Source organism: Sarcophilus harrisii, chromosome 2, assembly GCF_902635505.1.
Source record: "Sarcophilus harrisii chromosome 2, mSarHar1.11, whole genome shotgun sequence".
Classification (NCBI taxonomy): Eukaryota; Metazoa; Chordata; class Mammalia; order Dasyuromorphia; family Dasyuridae; genus Sarcophilus; species Sarcophilus harrisii.
This window is the reverse complement of record NC_045427.1, coordinates 547,187,085-547,205,886: the sequence shown is the minus strand read 5'-3', so window position 1 is coordinate 547,205,886 and position 18,802 is coordinate 547,187,085. Positions and strand designations below refer to the sequence as shown.

General features: G+C 32.6%; 1 protein-coding gene across 1 annotated transcript in view; it reads right to left on the bottom strand.

Annotated features, from left to right (window-relative positions):
• TICRR (TOPBP1 interacting checkpoint and replication regulator) overlaps positions 1-18,802 on the bottom strand; it is a 37,128-nt gene that overhangs the window by 10,245 nt on the left and 8,081 nt on the right. The window contains exons 7-19 of the mRNA XM_012542354.3: positions 17,212-17,433; positions 13,614-13,765; positions 12,564-12,664; positions 12,159-12,252; positions 11,989-12,068; positions 11,552-11,779; positions 10,953-11,049; positions 9,570-9,624; positions 5,490-5,633; positions 2,796-2,886; positions 2,347-2,408; positions 1,327-1,461; positions 715-863 (exon numbers count right to left, since the gene is read on the bottom strand). Of these exons, the coding sequence (XP_012397808.1) occupies positions 715-863; positions 1,327-1,461; positions 2,347-2,408; positions 2,796-2,886; positions 5,490-5,633; positions 9,570-9,624; positions 10,953-11,049; positions 11,552-11,779; positions 11,989-12,068; positions 12,159-12,252; positions 12,564-12,664; positions 13,614-13,765; positions 17,212-17,433 (1,610 nt within the window). The remainder of the gene's footprint in view (positions 1-714; positions 864-1,326; positions 1,462-2,346; positions 2,409-2,795; positions 2,887-5,489; positions 5,634-9,569; positions 9,625-10,952; positions 11,050-11,551; positions 11,780-11,988; positions 12,069-12,158; positions 12,253-12,563; positions 12,665-13,613; positions 13,766-17,211; positions 17,434-18,802) is intronic.

The following is an 18,802-nucleotide window of genomic DNA, read 5'->3' as shown; positions in this document are numbered from 1 at the left end:
ATTTAAGAACTTTGATAAACACAATAATCAATCATGATTTCAGAGGTGACCATGATAAAACATTAGAACTACCTCCTTACTGAGAGGTAATGTACCTAGGATATAGGTTGAAGCCTTTTTTTGGTCATGGCCAATGAAGGAACTCATTTGGCATGACTATGTATTTGTTACAAGAGTTTTTCTCTTCCTACTTTCTTCCACTACCAATGGTGATTGGAGAGGTGAGAGAACAAAGAGTTGTTAAATTGGGGGGGGGGGGGGGGGGGGGGAAGGGAAGGAAAGATTAAAGAAAAAAAAAGTGGCTACACCAGTGGAATTTAACTTCTGGCAGGTCCTACCAAAGTCTTTGAATACTGACCTAGTTAATAAAACTTCCTTACCCCCCCCCCCCCCCAAGTATCCCCTTAGCTCAAAGAGGATCATTGCAAGAGTATAGGCAATCAGGTAATAAACATTTTTAACTCTATTAACTCATAAGTGGTTTGTGATCTGCATTATATTGATGTGACTAATGAAATCAATCACAAAATCTCATATTCAAGCTCTAACTCATAAATCCTTGAATTATAAATATTGATTTGCATTGCTTATGTCTTGTATATTGTATTATAAGCCCCCTAAAAAAAGGCCTTATCTAATTCTCACTTATGACCCCCATGAACACAATAGCCAATTTTTTTTTTTACCTTAAAATGCTTATTAAAAGACAATTACCTGATACAGTTTCTCAGAATCCACTGGGTTTTTTGGAGACTTTTTAGTTTGATGCACTTCCTTTGTAGGTGTAGTCATCTCAGAGACTGCACCAAAAAAAAGCCTCTTGGGAGATCGGATACCCTGAATTACAGGACATTCCTTAGTACCTAAAAGATAAAGTATGAAAATATTTTAGTATTTTGGAGTGCTATTGGCTCTCTGTGCATAGCATTAAGACATCCAAATTATATTAGGAAAAATGAAATAATAAAATTCATGAAAAAAACACTTATAGGTTTTTTTTATGATAATGAAAGGAGGAATAGCATGAATAATATAACATAAATAAAATTTCATTTCTTATCTGAGGCTTTACTGTATAGCAAAAATTCTAAGTCATTACAAATTAATCTCTTTTGAATAAACAAAAGAATGATGTCATGGACAACAAGTTGTACTGGTCTAAAGTATGTATCTCGGCAGAAAGCTGTAAAGTCTTTCCACAGAAAAGTTCAGTGTTACATGTACGTTATTGTCCCTACCCAAGGGGAAAAAACCCAAAGCATTACACACACACACACCCTCCCATCCATCAAAAATTATTTTTAAGAGGTTAAGTATGTAAGTAACCTGATTCATCCTTCTGTCTTGAGTATACTCTCTGTATATTTCGAGGCTTTGGTTGTGATATGGGGTAGAAAGAAGCAGAGTTTGTTCTCACAAATGATAGATGCTTGATGCGAGGGCTTCGTCTCAAACTCATTTCTAGAAAATCAGAATGATAGCTAAGTTATCCAGGACAAATATATCCTTGATATTTTCATACTAAACAGGAAAAAGAGCATTTGTACAACAATGAATAAAAGATGGAAATTCTAGACCAAATGCTAATTGTTAAATTAATTCTAAAATGTTGCTACAAATATACATAGTGTTTATAATGTGGCTTCACTGAAGTATAGTGAAGTATGACCTACAGACGTCTTTTCCTGAAGGTACATAAAAAAATCAACACAACCATCACCTTTGTTCCATTTTTTAAAAACTCCAAACCTAAAAATCAGGTTCTATCAGTTTTCACCCCTGATTCTAGAAAATAATTTATACTACTGTTATAATGATATTAGGTAACAGCCAAGATTTCACTTAAAAGGCAGATGCCTTTCTAGTAAGATACATGTTCATTCATTCATAAGAGAATTTATTAAACAACCTGAAGCATTTTTATTAAATCACATAATATAATACTCATATGCAAATAGCTGAGCCTGTCATGTGGGAGATTAAACCTATGTTGAGTATTTTAGAGAGCAGAAATAGGACTAATGACTAAAAGTTACATAGGGACAGATTTAAAATAAATATAATTAGAGCTGAAATGGAATGGTCTATTTCATGAGTGGAAATATTCAATAGAAGCTAGTGAAGAGATTCCTTCACTAAGTGGGAAGTTAGACTAAATGAACTTTAAGGATTCTTCCAATTTAGACCCTTCCATATACAAAAATCTAAAATTTCTACTGCAGGTAATGACCCATCATCACTGTGTATATAAAATGCTTTGGAATTCAAGATAAAATAGAGAGAAAGCTGGTTTATTAAGACTACGAAAAACTAAAAAAAATAAGATCAAATTCTAGAAATACTCACCACATTCTTCTTTTTCAGGAGATTCTTCAACAACATCAATGTCAGGACCAGGATCAGAGGACCTTGAGATAAAAAGAAAATAATGCATGTGAGTTTTCTTATGCTTGAAAAATGGAGGGGTCATCTTACTAATAGCCTACTGGATGTTAATCTCACCAGAGAATCCCATGACTATTAAACTCTTGAGACAACTTCCTATATGCTCACATTGGGAGTACTAATCTCCAATCTGAACATATTAAAAGCTAATAAACATTTTTCCAAATTATACAAATTTTGATTACTGTTTACTTTGCTACCCAAACATGGCTCTACCTCTAAAGATGCAGATTTAGTCTAGCCAGACAAAATCTGAAGTTACAAGAGGCAAAGATCATATTAAATCCAAAAAAAAAAAAAAAAAAGTACAATGAGTTAATGAAGCAGATAAATGTAAGAATGCAACCTACCTGCCCTTAATTTGTCTCTGAAGTAATCTTCTAGATACTTGTTTGTGCAATGGAGTCTCTGATACCCTCTTAGTTAGCAGTTTATGATAATCTAAATTACGAGAGAAGCAAAAATTACAAGTTTTACATAACTTTATAAGGGGCAAATATAAGCATTAAAGGTAGCAGCCTTAAATTTCAAATGGCCTATGATTTGATGAGGAGAATGGCTAGTCAGTGATTATTATACTATTTAGAATAGCAAGGATCTTAGTTCTTTTCAATTTAATCAACTTTGGATAAAACTGGCTGATCTAGCAACACAAAAAGGATAATGTATATAACATTTTGTAGACTTTCATATAAAATATAATTTGTATTTGTTTCAGTAAAGAGTTGGGAAGCAAATATTCTGTATTCTTACCTTTATCATTGACTTCTGAACTATTTTGTATTTAAAATTTTTTTCCCTCAAGTTTATAAAAATGAAAGCAGCACTTACTTGAAAAACTAAGAGCTAAACTACTCATCATGATATACCAGATCAGTACATTGGCTAACTCCATAGAAATTAGCAGAGTTGATCTTAAATCTTAATGTCATTTTAGTGTTTCAGAACTGAAGCAATTGGGATTGTCATATCTATTTCTATCATTAATTACACATGTGAAATATACTGACTTATATTTTATAAAAACCCTTACTTCCATCCATGTACTGTAAGAGTTAGATAAAACAGAATAAACCAAGTGTCCCTGGTAAGGTGACAAGTTTTCATTTTTCTATCTATGTTGCTATAATAAACATTAATAAACACATACATACGATGTGTCTGTACACAGGGTGTTCCAAAGTTGTGGCTTATTTATTTATTTAAATATATATGTGTGTATGTTTAAATAGTATTTTATTTTTTCTTTTAGTAACAAGTCAAGAAAATTTTTAGCATTCATTTTTGCAAGATTTTAAGTTCTAAATTTTTCTCCCTCCCTTCTTCTGAAGATAGTAGGCAATTTTCTTTTTTAAAAAATAAACTATTAGTTTAAAACTGGATTAAAACTTGGGACATGCTATATTTTAAGAAAATAGAGTTGAATACATAAAGTGACCACTGAATAACATCTCACTAATAAACCAGTTTAAAGGTTAAAAATGAGGAAGAAACACAAATACATAGCTTTGTAACAATGTAGATTCTTAATATTATATCTTTAAAATTAGCTCTTATTGGTTCTCTACATTTGCTTTTTGTTCTTGCCCCAGTAGCCTGCTTTGTTACTCCTGGGAGTGTTCTTGTCACTGTATCTTAGTCCATGCAATATTCTTCCCATTCTTTTTTCTCTATTCATTTAAGGGCTCATCCTTTCAACTTCTAGCTCAAATCTTATCTTTTCCATGTAGATTACTCTGTTTTAGCAGGTGATCCCCTTTCCCTTTTGTATTTGTTATACTTACTGACTCTATTATTTAGTCATGTGGCATCCTATCCCATTATTTTTTTTTCCTTTTCTGTTTATGTGTAGATCTAAGATCCCCACTGGTAGGGCTTTATCATATAGCTCTGGGTTATCAGTACTTAACAACAGCAGCAGCAGCAGCAGCAGCAGCAGCAGCAGCAGCAGCAGCAGCAGCTAGCATTTATATAGTGGTCTAGAGTTTGCAAAGCATTTCACAAATAGTATCTCATTTAATGCTCAGAAAAATCTGAAGTAGGTGCTATTATCACTCCCATTTTATAGATAAGGAAATTGAGGGAGATAGAGGTTAAGTAACTTGCCTGGGGTAATATACCTAGTATGTGAGATGGGATTGGAACTCATCTTTCTTGACTATCTACTGTTATCTTTCAGTAACATGTTTGCTGCTACTATTACAAAGTAGTATTTTCAATCATTTTTCTTTTTGGTAAAGGGAAAGGAAATCTATTTCACTTAGAACTATCTCAAACTAATTACTTGGAGAATCTATCAGTATTAAACTACATAGCTTTTAAGGGAAACTCTAATGAGGGTGAGAAGGTAGAGGGTAAAGGGATTACAATTGTCCCTCACTAAGCCTGGTCTCTAGGGATAGTCCTCAGAAGGTATTTAGCTTAGTTGTCAATAACCTTTCCCTTAGTTCAGTGAAACCAAGATTAGTAATTTTGAAAGTGGGATTTTACTAGGAAACTAAGGGAAAAACAAATTACAAAAGTGGAGAAATGGGCAAGATTACAGAACAGAGTTTGTTTATCCTCAGCCTTATTTGAGGTTTTTTTATTTAGATATAGATATAAAATAGATACAATTTATCTATTATATTAGATACAAATCTAAATGATTCATATTCCTCAGAAGGAGATGGATTTTCAGGTTGATACTGCTGCTAGGTCTGGTGAGACTTTTAGTTATCAATGAGGAATTCTTTGCTTTATGATTCTTTTGGGCTTCAAGCCATCCTTCACCGACTATAAATCCCTCCTTTAATATTCCAGAATGTCTCTATGGCTCTGGACCATGGAATTTTCTCCTGTTCCCCCACCCACTTTGCCTGAAGCATATTCCATAGCCAGTTATTAAGGTTTAATATATCCTTTAGAAGAAATCTAGCTTCTTTAACAGTCATAGAGCTTTGAGCCTCATAGAGCACCCTGTCATCTTTTAGGAAAGGCTGAGTGAACAGTTATGATGGTTACTTTCTCACTTGGGGTTACTCCTACTTGAACACATATAGTACCTTGAATCTCCCTGAGGTTGTCAACTTTGTATTTTAGCCCTTCAACAGCTGAGACTGAATGACTTCGGGGCAGTCTTTTCATGGATCTTTTTGAAGGAGAAAGCATTTCTTGGTTGAAAAGGTTTCTTCTAACCTTGGTCACTTCTGAAACAAAGAAAAATAGTGATGTTACCATTAATAAATATTATTCCTGAGACAAGAGGGATACTTACTCAAAGCAGAAAGGCCTTTAAAAAAATCCAATCTAAATAGGGTCACATTAAAGTTGGATTATTTGGATTTATGATGAATTATTTTAAATATTTCTTTTTTTTTTTTGATAATTTAAAATCTTACTGTCTATTTATGAATTCAATATATATATATTTCACACACAATCCATTATTCCTGAATACAAGTCTAAATCTAGACTAAATCTACTCTGAGGCTATGTGACATATAAAGTAACACTGAAACAGAACATTTTAAAAATATTTCGAGACTGAATATACATGAAAGTCACAAGTTCTCCAGTTTACATGGAATAACCAAGTACTGGCAGTAATAGTTTTCAGTTAAGAGGGTAGTTTTCTACCTCATGGCTTGCCAGAACACATCTTTTGAGAATACAATGTTAGCAGGAAGTATATGGGAATACAGAGGTGGTTGTTTTTGTCCTTTGTTTTTGAAAAAAAACATGACATCAGAGAGGTGATACCATAACATGCAAACAAATTGAATTTAAATGAGGGAGAGCTGTGGAAGATCACCTGCCTCATTTTCTCCTCTAGAATGATCTGGTTCCAGTCACCAGATGTAGATCAATATGACTAGGGATGACCGTGGTTAAGCAAATAGGTAACTTTTTAAAAGGATTTTCTTTTGAGTAAGCAAAATCAATAGCCAGCCACCTTATTTCACACTTAAAGTAAAACCATAAGTTACTAAAGGTGATATATATACATGCTTATTCAGAGACATGAGAATGGAAAGTTCTAGGGGATTGGAAAGAATCTTCTTTCTTCTGCTCATCTTTGGGCACATAGAGGGATTCAAAAATTAAAATATCAATTCTAATTCATTCACATTGTGCGATTCACTACTATAAGAGAGAAAGGAGATTCTATATAATTCCAAAGGGATATGTATATTTCTTACATTATTTATTTCTATGTGACAGCCACCAGACTCAGAGTGATAAATAAAATATATGTGCTATGGTCCTCAGTAATTTGAGACAATGTATTTAGAGTTGGTAGGGAGCTACAGAAATTATCTTGTCCAATAGATTAATTTTATGAAGAAACCAAGGCCTAGGGATTTGTATCTTACCCAGTAATTCACCTAAAATAACATTAGTAATAAGTAGCAAAACTGGGATTTGAACCCAGGTTCCCTGTCTCCAAATCCTGATACTCTCTACTACACCATTTTTGCAGTTAGATGATTAATAAATCATAACTTTGTAAATTATACTACAAAACTTCTCAGGAAGAAAGGATTGTGTCTACCAAAACCCCCCATGCTAATAATTACACAGTATTATAGTTCTATCCTGAAAGAAACATCTTTTTGGAATGCAGTAATAGCAACTAAAATTTCCTCAGAGGTCAGCGTATCAATGGAATAATATAATGAAGTGATATAGAATGAAGAAAACTGAACTAAGAGAATATACACATGCTTACTACATTAATATAAATGATAACACTAAAAAGTAATTCTACTGTGATAAATTCTAATGTATGATCTTGATCCTAGGAAACTAACAATGAAACACACCTTCTCAATAGAAACAGAAACTACAAATGTGGAATGAGGTTCTGCATCATGCAGATATAGTTGTAATGTTTGTTGGCTTTGTTTAAATTTTTCTTTTTTTTTTTGGTTACTAAGATGGGCTTAAAAGGCTATTTAGTCAGTTTAGTTGTATCCAATTCTTTATGATTTGGTTTGGCAAAAGGTAAAGAGGAGTTTGTCATTTCCTTTTCCAGCTCATTTTATAAATGAGAAGAGAAGTAAACAGGGTTAAATGACTTGCACAGGGTCATACAACTAGTTTCTGAGATCACATTTGAATTCAGAAATTTGAGTCTTCTTGACTCCAGTCCTGGCACTCTATTTACTGTGTCACCTAGCTGCCTGGGGAAAAAGAATAATACACAAAAACAAAAGAATGAAACTGTTGCTTTTTTCCCCTAAAGTGCTACTTTAAAAAATTATATCTAGAGACTTATTATTTGGTATAAAATGAATGGTGCTTGGATTAACAATATTTTGTATGACAGTAATAAAAATTGTATAATTTTGTCTATGTGAGATTTTCTTGTACAGAAAAAAGACAGAAAAACAGTAATAATAATGAAAATGGAACATGAGTTGGCATGGCTGATAGAAACCTAGATTTGGCATTAAGAAGATGTATTCAAGTTCTGTTTCTGACACTTGGTGTCAGAATGCTTGGTGAGCATTCAATGAATGCTCTGAGTAGAAAAGTGATAATCTGATTTAATTAATAAGTTTTTTTTCCCCACTTGGGAATTCTCTACATCAAGTGAAATCACAGATTCAGTCTTTATCCCTAATAATTGCTAACACTTCTATAAAAAGTGTTGTAAGGGCCCTTTAAATGGGCCAACACAGCTTTTGAGTGGCCCAGAAGTAATTTTCTATGGCTGGGGACTGCCCCCTGGGCAGGGCTCTTGTCATATTGAGATAATTTCCTAAAGGGAGACAGTTCCCTCTCTGGCTGTGTGTGACCTCACAGACCCTTTTTAAGCCCATTGCCAGCAGGATATTGATCTCTCTCTATCCTAGGATAGCTGAGCCAAGTGGATGGATAGCCGAGAGAAGTAAGGAGCTTGATAATGAACACGTGGGTCTCCAGACCACGTGTTCACTAGGAAGTTAACAAGTCAGGGCATTATGTGAGCAAGTATAATAAAGGCTTTAAGTTTGCGTATGGCTATTCTTGAGCGCGCTATCAGTTATTAAACTACAATTCAAGAAATTGTAGCCAGAGACCTCTGAAGGCCTCAGAGGAGGCGAGCCAGGTAGAATTGATTGACTGCAAAGGTCAGTGGCCAGATACCCTGACACCCTGGGAATTAAGAGAGACTGGCAATGTGAAATATTGGGTAATGCTAGGGCTTTCACAGATGAAGTGACTGCCCAGAGTTAAGTAATAAAACGATATTTTACAGTATGTGTTACATATATTATCTCATTTGATCATTATGACAACACTAAGATATAAGCTACTATTGTTCTCATTTTACAGATGAGGAAACTGAAGCTGAGAGAGGGTAAGTGATTTGGCAAGCTCCTATCACAGTGAGTAAATGCCTAAAGCAGGATTCAAACTTGGGCCTTTCTGATTTTCTATTCAGCACTCAATCTATCCACCATGCCAAATTATCCCTAAGAGGAGTTTATCTAAGTGGTACATATGTGTGGTTGGAGAGGATATGAAAGCGCAGGGAAAGGTACAGAAAAGTAGTACAATGAGGAAAAAAGCATTTCAGTATGTGAAAACAATAGAATCACACCTTTCTGTCTACATTTCTCTTGAAGACATCCTTTTTTATTATTTATTTATATCTATTTATGCATTGTCAGTAAAGAATATTTAAGGCAAAAGTGACAAAGCTTTTCATGGTGTAATATTGCTATCTTGTGGCTTTTTATGATATTGATGCTAAAATCTTTGTTTTGATACCTAATCCATTAAAGAGGAATCAAAGGTGGGAACTCCTCATCCCTGATTAAAGTTGACATTCCTGCTCATTAACATTACAAGAGTTATGCGATATAATATTTATGTTGAAGAAACAAATGGCACATGATAAAATTTTCTTTCCATTATAAAATAGCTGTGATCTGACTTACTTCACCTCTGAGGGAAAAGTTTAATCTTAAATTATTGGAAATTTTTTCCATAAGTGCTCTGGGTAATATTACTGGACACAATTCCAACAACTGTCTATATATAATGACTTCAATAAACACACACACGCACATGCACACGTGCACACACACACTCACTCACTCACTCTCTCAAGATTACTTTGCTAGTGCTCTGCAAAGAAAACAGAAACATACCTTGAACCAAATCTTTTACTGGGAGTGGCTGCTGATGACTGGGATGAAAGTTTTCCTAAAAGTTCAAGAAAATATATGGGTAATTTTTTGAATTCATTTCTATTAAAAGAATAAAAGTTCCATGTGAATTCACTGGAGATGATGTTATTATTTTTCCCCCCTGGTATTAAAATCACTGTTTATATTAACTAGTCTTATGAAAATAGTTCTTTAAGTCCATCATTTCCTGAGTTCATTACCTTGAACACCTGAAAATCCCAGATTTACCCTGGATATTATTTTTATATCAATTTCTAGGCCCTTTTCACAGGGAAAAATTGTTTGAAAATGACTCTTCTCATTAAAAATAGTGGTTTTCTATTCCCCCATAACAGTAATGCTGACGTGAAAAACCACTTTGTACTTAGAGAAAAAATCTTGATGCCCTGATTCTTCTAACTTAATCAGAAGGTCTGTATAAGCAGTGACTGAAATGATAATAAGTAATGTTGAAATTAATTAGTAGACCATATCTATTAAGGAATTAGGACTGCTGTCAAGTGAGATCCCTAAGTTCTGAACTTCATAAATATCAAAATGCTGAGATATTCAATTTTAATATTATTCGCATTTGAGGTATACTACTCATCTTTTTAGGAATCTATATTAAGCAATGCCCAAATACAAACTTAAAAGAAATTCTGCACCAAATTCAAGAGATAAATTATAAATATCTAGAAACAAAGAGTTACTAGATTAAAGACAAAATTTCCTGGAGTTAGTTCTCCATATTGTATTCACTCAAGTTCTACCAGTGATCAAAATTATTAAGACCAGCAACTGTTAAGTCTATGTTTGGCTCCCTTTCTTCTTTCCTTGGAAACTTATTTTGAGTTCTAATCAATTTTCTGTTTGTTTTTTTCTCCTGGATTTTTTGATGGTAACAAAATACAATTTCACATATAATTCTGTGTATTTTACAAAGAGTATCATATCAAAACCCTGATCAGGGCACAATATTTCTCTCTATATCAAAGCCTTTGCTTCCTCTATCTCTTTATTCCATTATCCATTGAATTTAATTTGGGCTTTAGCTTAGTGTTATTTATTTATTTTAGTTATTGCTACTTTAAAAGCTTCTCTTATTCAAAGAAGAGTTTCAAATTAATTTTTCTATCCTAGTTTGATTACAGTTTTAAATCCAAAAATAAATTTCTGTCATTTAATGTCCTTCTCTATACATTTATAAAGATTAAATGAAATCCAACAGACCTTCCTTTGTCACTTATTTTCTAATTCTTTCTCAAACCATGAGATGGTGTTTTAATTCAAGATAGTATGGATAAATTTTACAAGATAATTTCTTAGTTTATTTTCTTTCTTTCTAACTTGGAAACACCTTACTTTTTTGGTAGCTCTCTTGGGAACTTTAGGAACTTCAATTTGCCGAAGATTTTGTGCTGCTTCTGTCACGCTCCTATGTCTTGTTAATGCATGCTTCCTAGTTTTAAAAAAGTGAGAACTAGTTAGATAAACAACTGAATAAGTGTTAGAACTGTTCAGCTATAGCCAAATAAGAACATAAAAAAGTTGTAAAAATCAATGCAGTTCATGTTTCCTCAGAACCTGATTTATAGCCAAATAAATTAAGTACTTTCAGATATAGTTTAATGTACATTTAAATAATTATGAATGAAGTTGAAGAGAAAGAAAAGTTCAAAAGCTGGGCTGCAATCTTAAATGTATTTATATAGGCTAATACCCAAAGATATGAACAAATATGAAGGATCAAAGCAAGACTCGGGTTTCATTTGAGGATTTTTGAATATTTTGTGAAATATAAAATACTGTACTATTTATAGGTAATTCAAGAGTCTTGGATATCCAGTGTATGTCATTCACAAAGCTAATTAAGCACTAGTTAATCATTAGAAGAGAAAATAAAGATAAGATTATGACTCTAATAAGTTCACCAGTTCTAATAAAACACTAGAAACTTTTACCTTTTCTTGGCTGATCGACTCCGCAACTCCTCCAGCTGGTCGGATTCAGTGCTGACTGACACCATGCTACGAGTATGAGGTACAGAAAGTGTTGGTGATCCATTCTCCTGTGTCATGGAATCATCACTGAAGAAATCTGCAGGAAGGATGACAGCCAACTTCTGGGGAATCACAAATCCCAGGCTATAATAAAGATTTCCAAGTGTCTTTGGAATGGAGTCAATATACCTGTGGAATAGATTGTTTTAAATGCAATACAGATAACAAACATTCTATTCTTTCTTTAATTCTCTTTTAGTCAACATTAACTTCAATTTGCTGCAAATTCTACATTATGTTTCAACACCTTAATCCTTATGACTTCCATTTCAACAGCAAAATTCATATGGAAGCCTTGATAAGAGATTTAAAGCTGAATTGTTGACCATCAAACTTACAATCCCAAAATTTCCTCCAAAAACCCTGATAAATATGCTGGGTCCTCAGTTAAACAAACTGCTCGAAGTAAGTCTGTCACCTGAATAAAGGAAAAAAGGAAAGAGAATTAACTCAGAAAAGGTGAGGCATTTAATATGGCAGTTCTATTGATATAAAGCTATGTACTTGCCTCCTCTACTAAGTGCTCCATGTCATCTAAACTGTTCTGCATTGAAGGGAACTGCAAACACATCTCCAAACGAAGAAACACTTGAAGCTGGTACCTATGCAGACAACAACAACAACAACAACAACAAAAGCTGTTGCCTGACTCCTACTTAAAGCTACAACAGAAACAGCCTTCCTTGTTAAAAAATAAAACAAAACTTTAAAAGTTTCAGAAAAATGCCTTTTTCCCATTTTCTCCTTCAGATGGATATAATTATTAAGTAATTATGGAATTCTTAGATCTTATGTTAGAATTTTATGCAAGATTAACCAGCATAAATATAGCCCTAAAAAGCTAGCAGATAGGTTTTAAATTTGAGATTTATTTTTCCCTTTCTGAGGTAAAGTAAATAAAGTAGTTCCTTACTCTTTGACTTTGGCTTCCTTGTCTAGATTTTTGCTCAATTGCTGTCGAAGACTTTTACTGGTCTTTAGGAGGTATTTTTTTATTCGATCTAGACAGGCCATCTGTAAATACAGAATGATATAGTTTTAGACAGGTTATATACCCCCATTTCTGAGCTTTCTCACAATTCAGTCTCTATCTCACAAAGAAATCAAAGAGGAAAAGGATCTATTGTAAAAAAAAAAAATTAACCCAGATCTTTTTGTAGAAGCCAAAAATTGGAAACCAAGGACTTATAAAAAATGATGAAATAGAAAATTTCAGAATTGGGAAACCCTTTTGAAGAACAATATGAGCAGAAGTTGGAGAACAATTTCTATACTGAAAATAACATTACAAAGAAAAGCAGTTTTGAAAGACTTTAAAACTCCAATTAACATAATGATACACCATGAGTCCAAAAGAATGAAGATGAAACATTCCATTCATCTTTTAGCTGAGAGAGGGGTGATAAGACTGAAAATACAGAAAGACATAAATTTCTAAACATGATTAATGGAGGAGGGGTAGTAAAATATTTTTTACTCAAAATAATAACAAAAATAATAAAAAAAGAAAAGAAAATGTGGTCAAGGGAAGGTGGGGATGCAGTTCTTGGCTAAAGAAAATTGTAATGTATAATCTAATTTGAGGAAAGGTCTTTTCTCTTCCTCTTCTCGCCGACCTTTTTTTTGGATGAAATAGCACCGAAATATACATCTAATAAAGGAATTTATTAATCAAAGCAAGTACTAGCTATGTGGGTTAAACATAGATTTAGTTCAGTTGTGGCTAACTTTGGAACCTGGCTCTCAAAGGAAAAAACTAAGAAATCTGTGAATAGTAAGCAATATGTGGGACTGACTCAAGAAAAGATAAAACTATAACTAACTTATTTCTATGTAGCCACATGAGCCCTAATTTTTGTCAATTTACTTTCTAATCTTGTGACATTTTAAGCAGGTACAACACAAAAGATTTTCTTCTATCAAAATACTGGATCATAATGGAAGTATGAGAGATCTTTCTTACTTCTAAATCTTTGGTGCCTTTGGATTTCAGGAACATTTTAATGGTTAAGATCATATTCTGGGCACTTGTTTGTGGTAAGCCTTCTCCCATGGCCACAATTTTCTGGTAATTTTCATTTAAGTGAGATAGTAGCTCTTCCTCAGTTTTAAAATCTGTAAAAATAAAAAAATTACATTAAATGCAGCTAATATTCACTTGACATGCTTTTAAAACACTATTTTCTGTGCAGATAATAAACAACTCAAGGCAACAGATTATAAAAGTAGCTAAGTGCCTCTTGAGAAGACAAAGGGATGATTGCTTAGAAATCCTTCCCAAAATCAATATGACACACCCATGAAAACTTAAGACTTAACTGAAAAGGATTTGAAGGCAGTTTTCACCTACATTTACATACTTTAGGTTAATGCCATCATAGTTTTTCCCAGTTCCATATATCCAATGTTTTTCTCTTTCAGTAATCAAAGCCAAAAATTGACAATGGACCCAAATAACAACCAGATGCATTGGCCCTATATTCAGCTCTAAACTATTGAGATCTAAAATCAATTAAGACTGATGCTTTGCATATTTAGCACAAACATCTGGCAATGTATCCTAGAAATTATCTAAGAAAGTACCGATTAATACTAAACAAAAGTAACATAAGGCCTACAGTTTAGCTTGGGGAGTGTGATCTATTATTTGATCTGACATGAAAGGATTAAAAAGTTGCCAGAAACAGAACAAAAACCAATCTGACATTAAAACATGCTGGATCACTACCTTAAAAGGTGCAAGTTTAAAATCAAATCTAATAGTAGCACTTAAAACAGACCTTCATTTTGAGATTCCTGCTATATTGGAAATAAAGAGCACTGAACTTGGAAGGACAGAACTCAGTTCAAATAATGGCTCTGCTATTTACCACTTGGGTGATAGTAGAGAAATAATTGCATCTCTCTGAGACTGTTAATGGAGCTGTAAAATAAGAGGATGGACAAGATGGGCTCTAAGGTTTTTTCCAGCTCTAGATTTATAAATGCTAATTTCAGGACACTTATGAAGCCCAATCTTTTTGTCAGATTTATTATAGAACAAAAGAATAAAAAGTGGCTCTCTATTGTATTTGTGCTTAGGAGGATACCACATATATTGTGATTCAGTATCAGAAGCCAAGAAGACTGGCACATTTAAGAAATAAGTATGTATAGAGATGAATGAACAAATACTGAGAAATTTGGGCCAAGGAAAGAAAAAAATTTCATTCTTTAAAATTCCAAGTTTCCAATGTTTTGCATAACTTATGTGATTTCTTAATGGGGGGTGAAAGTAGGGATAAGGGAGAGAACTAGGAACTCAAAAGTTTCAAAATTGTTTTAACTGTAACTATAGAAAAATTTTAAATAAATAAATTTAAATTTAAAAAAGAAAAAGAAAAAAAATTCCATTTTCCAGTATAAACAATCATTTCCTTTCAATAACAAAACCTTTCTTTTTAAAAAATCTTTAATATGTTTTATTGGTTCTTGCTTTTAAAATTAATTTATAATACAAATCTACTATCTTATCTTGTTGGCTAATTTGCTTGTGTATAGATGGTTTAGATCCTTAACTAAATTATGATCTGTCTGATAATATTCTATATTCTTTCTATAAGTAAGAACACACAATACAATCTCAGGCATTGGGTCTCAATAACTACTTTTGATTTATTTTCAAAACTTTTGTTTTTAATGTTATCTATAGTTTTTAGCATCATCTTAATTTCTGAACATAACCTTTCCATTCCTTCCCCTACTTAAAGACCTATTCCTTTTCACAACGATTAGAAAAAAGGAAAAAAAAAGAGTTCAGCAAAACTAATAAACATATAGGCTGTTTCTAATAGTATATAGCCTAATCTATATCCACCGTCTTTCACTGTAGTGATGAAAGCACCCCACCCTAAAACTGACTTAGCAACTGATGAGTCCCCTGCCTAACAATTCTACATTATAAAACAGTCTAGCCATGTTGTTCCCAACTCTCCTTTTCTGGCCCTTCATCCAGCCTGCTTTACATCTATCATGCTGTCTGGCTCTGGAGCAAGCAGCCTCATTCTTTTCTCTTTTCAGATTCCTTTAATACTGGTATTTTCCTACTAGAATGCAAGCTCCTTGAGGGTAGGGACTATTTAGTGTTCTTGATTTTTTTTATCCCCAGTACTTAGTACAGTGCCAGGTACACAGTGTATAATAAATGTCTTAAATATCTCAAATCTTCTCTGGGACAAAGCTTTGGACCTCAATTAAAGAGTACGAAGGTGTGGGCAGCTAGATGGTGCAGTGGATAGAGCCCCAGCCCTGAAGTCAGGAGGATTTGAGTTTAAATCTGGTCTCAGACACTTATCACTTCCTAGCTATGTGATTCTGGGCAAGTCACTTAAACCCAATTGCCTCAGGGGAAAAAAAAAAGAGAGAATGAAGGTTAAGGTATAATTTAACATTATAAAATTATGAAGGATATAAATAGGTTAAAATATTGATTTATGCTTCAAATTCTATAATTTCCATATACTTGTATATTTCTACAAATTTCCATAATAATGAAAAATAAGTTGATGGTCAAATGAAGTCTTAATTTTGTTATTACTTCTCTGTATTCAAAGTCTATGAAACTTAATGTCTTGAGATTAAACCCCCAAAATGGATTTATGGTTAAATGGAACTTCAATGTTGTTGTTAACTTCTGTGATCTCGATCAAACTCTTGTACTTAGGGTACTTAGTGACCACAAAGAATCAAAATAAGGAAAATACATTTAGGGTATAGAAAATTGGCCCACTTGTACTTATATAATACTGTGTTGCAATTATTTGTTTATGTTTTATCCCCTTGCTAAACTATATGCTTCACAAGGGCAAGAACCATGTTTTATCTAAACTATGTCTTTCAAGGTTTAGCATACCAGAGATTATTTGCTGAATCTAAATCCTATACAAATATCCTTTGAAGACACTGCTAAAATAATCCTTTCCATGTGTATATGATTATACATGTGTATATGATAACTAAATAACTATCCCTCAAGTAAGATAATTTTGTACTAAAACTCTTCTGGTCAAACCAAGTAAGAACTAATATATTTGTAAAACTGGCACCAAAGAATTTCAAGAAAATTCACTGAATCGTGAAACTGGAATTAAGAATAAAGTTTTCATGCCACTCTCCCTACCAGCCATACATTTACCAAAATAGTCACAGCAAGTTTTTTGTTTTATTTTGTTTTGTAGAAACAAAGAAATGGAAACTTGTTTGCTTAGTTAAGTGCTCATTGATTTAGCAATGTAAGCTGAAAGAACAATAAAACAAAACTAAATTCTATGACTAAAATAACCCAGCTGGACTTGAAGAGCTGAGAAAATTAATCTCTCTTCCTTTCAATGAAGATAAAGAAAAAAAAAAAGTGTTATTGAAAAGTTACTATTATAAAAATTAAAATTTTTACCATTAAAATATATCTTAAAAAAGAAAGAATACATTTAAAAAATCCTACTTTCAGATAAATGAATCCTCTGCATTGGGCCCCTTATTTGTCAATCATATAGCTTCAGCCAATTAGAGGGTGTAACAAGTACCTTTAGGTTTAGAACTTCTCAACATTTTTCCTCTCTCTTCCAATTTTTCTTCATTTCTTCTGAATGTTGTCTTTTGGACTATTTTCTCCCCAGTTGAAGAGGATGGGCTGCAATCTGGCTGAAGTTTCTGAGCTTTTACATTCAATCTTGCAACATTCAACATCTTTAGAGAACGTGACATGCTCTTCATCTTCTGTCTAACTGGAGTACCAGGGACACCCCCTGGAAAATATCAAAGGAAGAAAAAATATTTTCATTTTTAAGGATAATTAAGAACTTTCTAGGGAAGTGTTGCTATAAAATGAAAGTACTACAAGAAATCAAGGGACATATAATAGGAGAAAAAAATGGAGTTCTTTTCATTTAAGACTGGAAACAAAAAACCTATATAATGATCAGACAAATTTAGCAAGTTTCTATAGATTTTCCTAACTCTTCAGAAAAAGATTTAACTTAGGTTAACTTAAGAGTTAACTTAGATTTCTATATGTTGAACAGTTTTATGTTATATTATGTTATTAGGGTAATTCCAATAAAAATTCATTAATTTCAGTTATAGAAACTAAAAACTGCCCATCATTAAGAAATTTGTCATTTCAACATCTATTCAAGGAGACATATTAATAAAAATATAACTTTAGCCCCAAGGAAACCTGCCTGAGAAAATAATTCTGTTGACGTTTAGCTAAGATAGCTACCTGAATGGAAGCAGTCTAGTTTCCATGCCTCTATTCTAGTAAAAACTTAAAAATCATACCACATCAATAGTGGTCACAAAATCTAATGAGTATACTGTACTGAGATTCCAGAGGCCACTAAATACCTAGCATTCTAAATCTCAAAGATCAGGAACCCAACTAACCTAGATTGAGATCAAGCAAGAAATCAAATGTAAAATGCATTAAGAGTTAGATTCTAGTTCTGACACAAAGCCTCAATTTGGAAATCAAGACTGGAGAGATGAATAAATATGATATATATATATACATATATATATATATATATACATATATATACATATATATATATATATATATATATATATATATATATATATATATACACACACATACACACACACGTATACATGTTTGTACATCCCCATACACACACATACCACAAAAAGAAATATAGTAGATTTAAGATACCCAAAAATATAACCTAGAAAGAAAAAAATAATTTTGTTACCATGTTAAGTGGAAAATTAAAGAGAAAAACCAGTTTTCTATTTTACTATATAAATAGATAAAACAAATGAAGAGAAAAAATTAATTAAACCTCTTAAAGAAAATGGAAGGAGAATAAGTAGCTTACCAAAGTAATAAGCTAATCTCAAATTAGAAAAGACCAAATAGAAATTAATGATTATACTAGACAGTAAGAAATATTAGAACAAAATAAAAAAAACTAAAAAAATAGAAGAAAATATAAGGTATCTGTAATTAAAGATAGCTGTTTTGGAAAACAGGTCAGGAAGGAGGAATTTAAGAATTATAGACTGCGTAAAAATCATGACTAAAAAAAAAAAAAGCCTGGACACTATTTCAAGAAATCATAAAGTAAAATTACTTTTATCTATGAGAACCAGAGG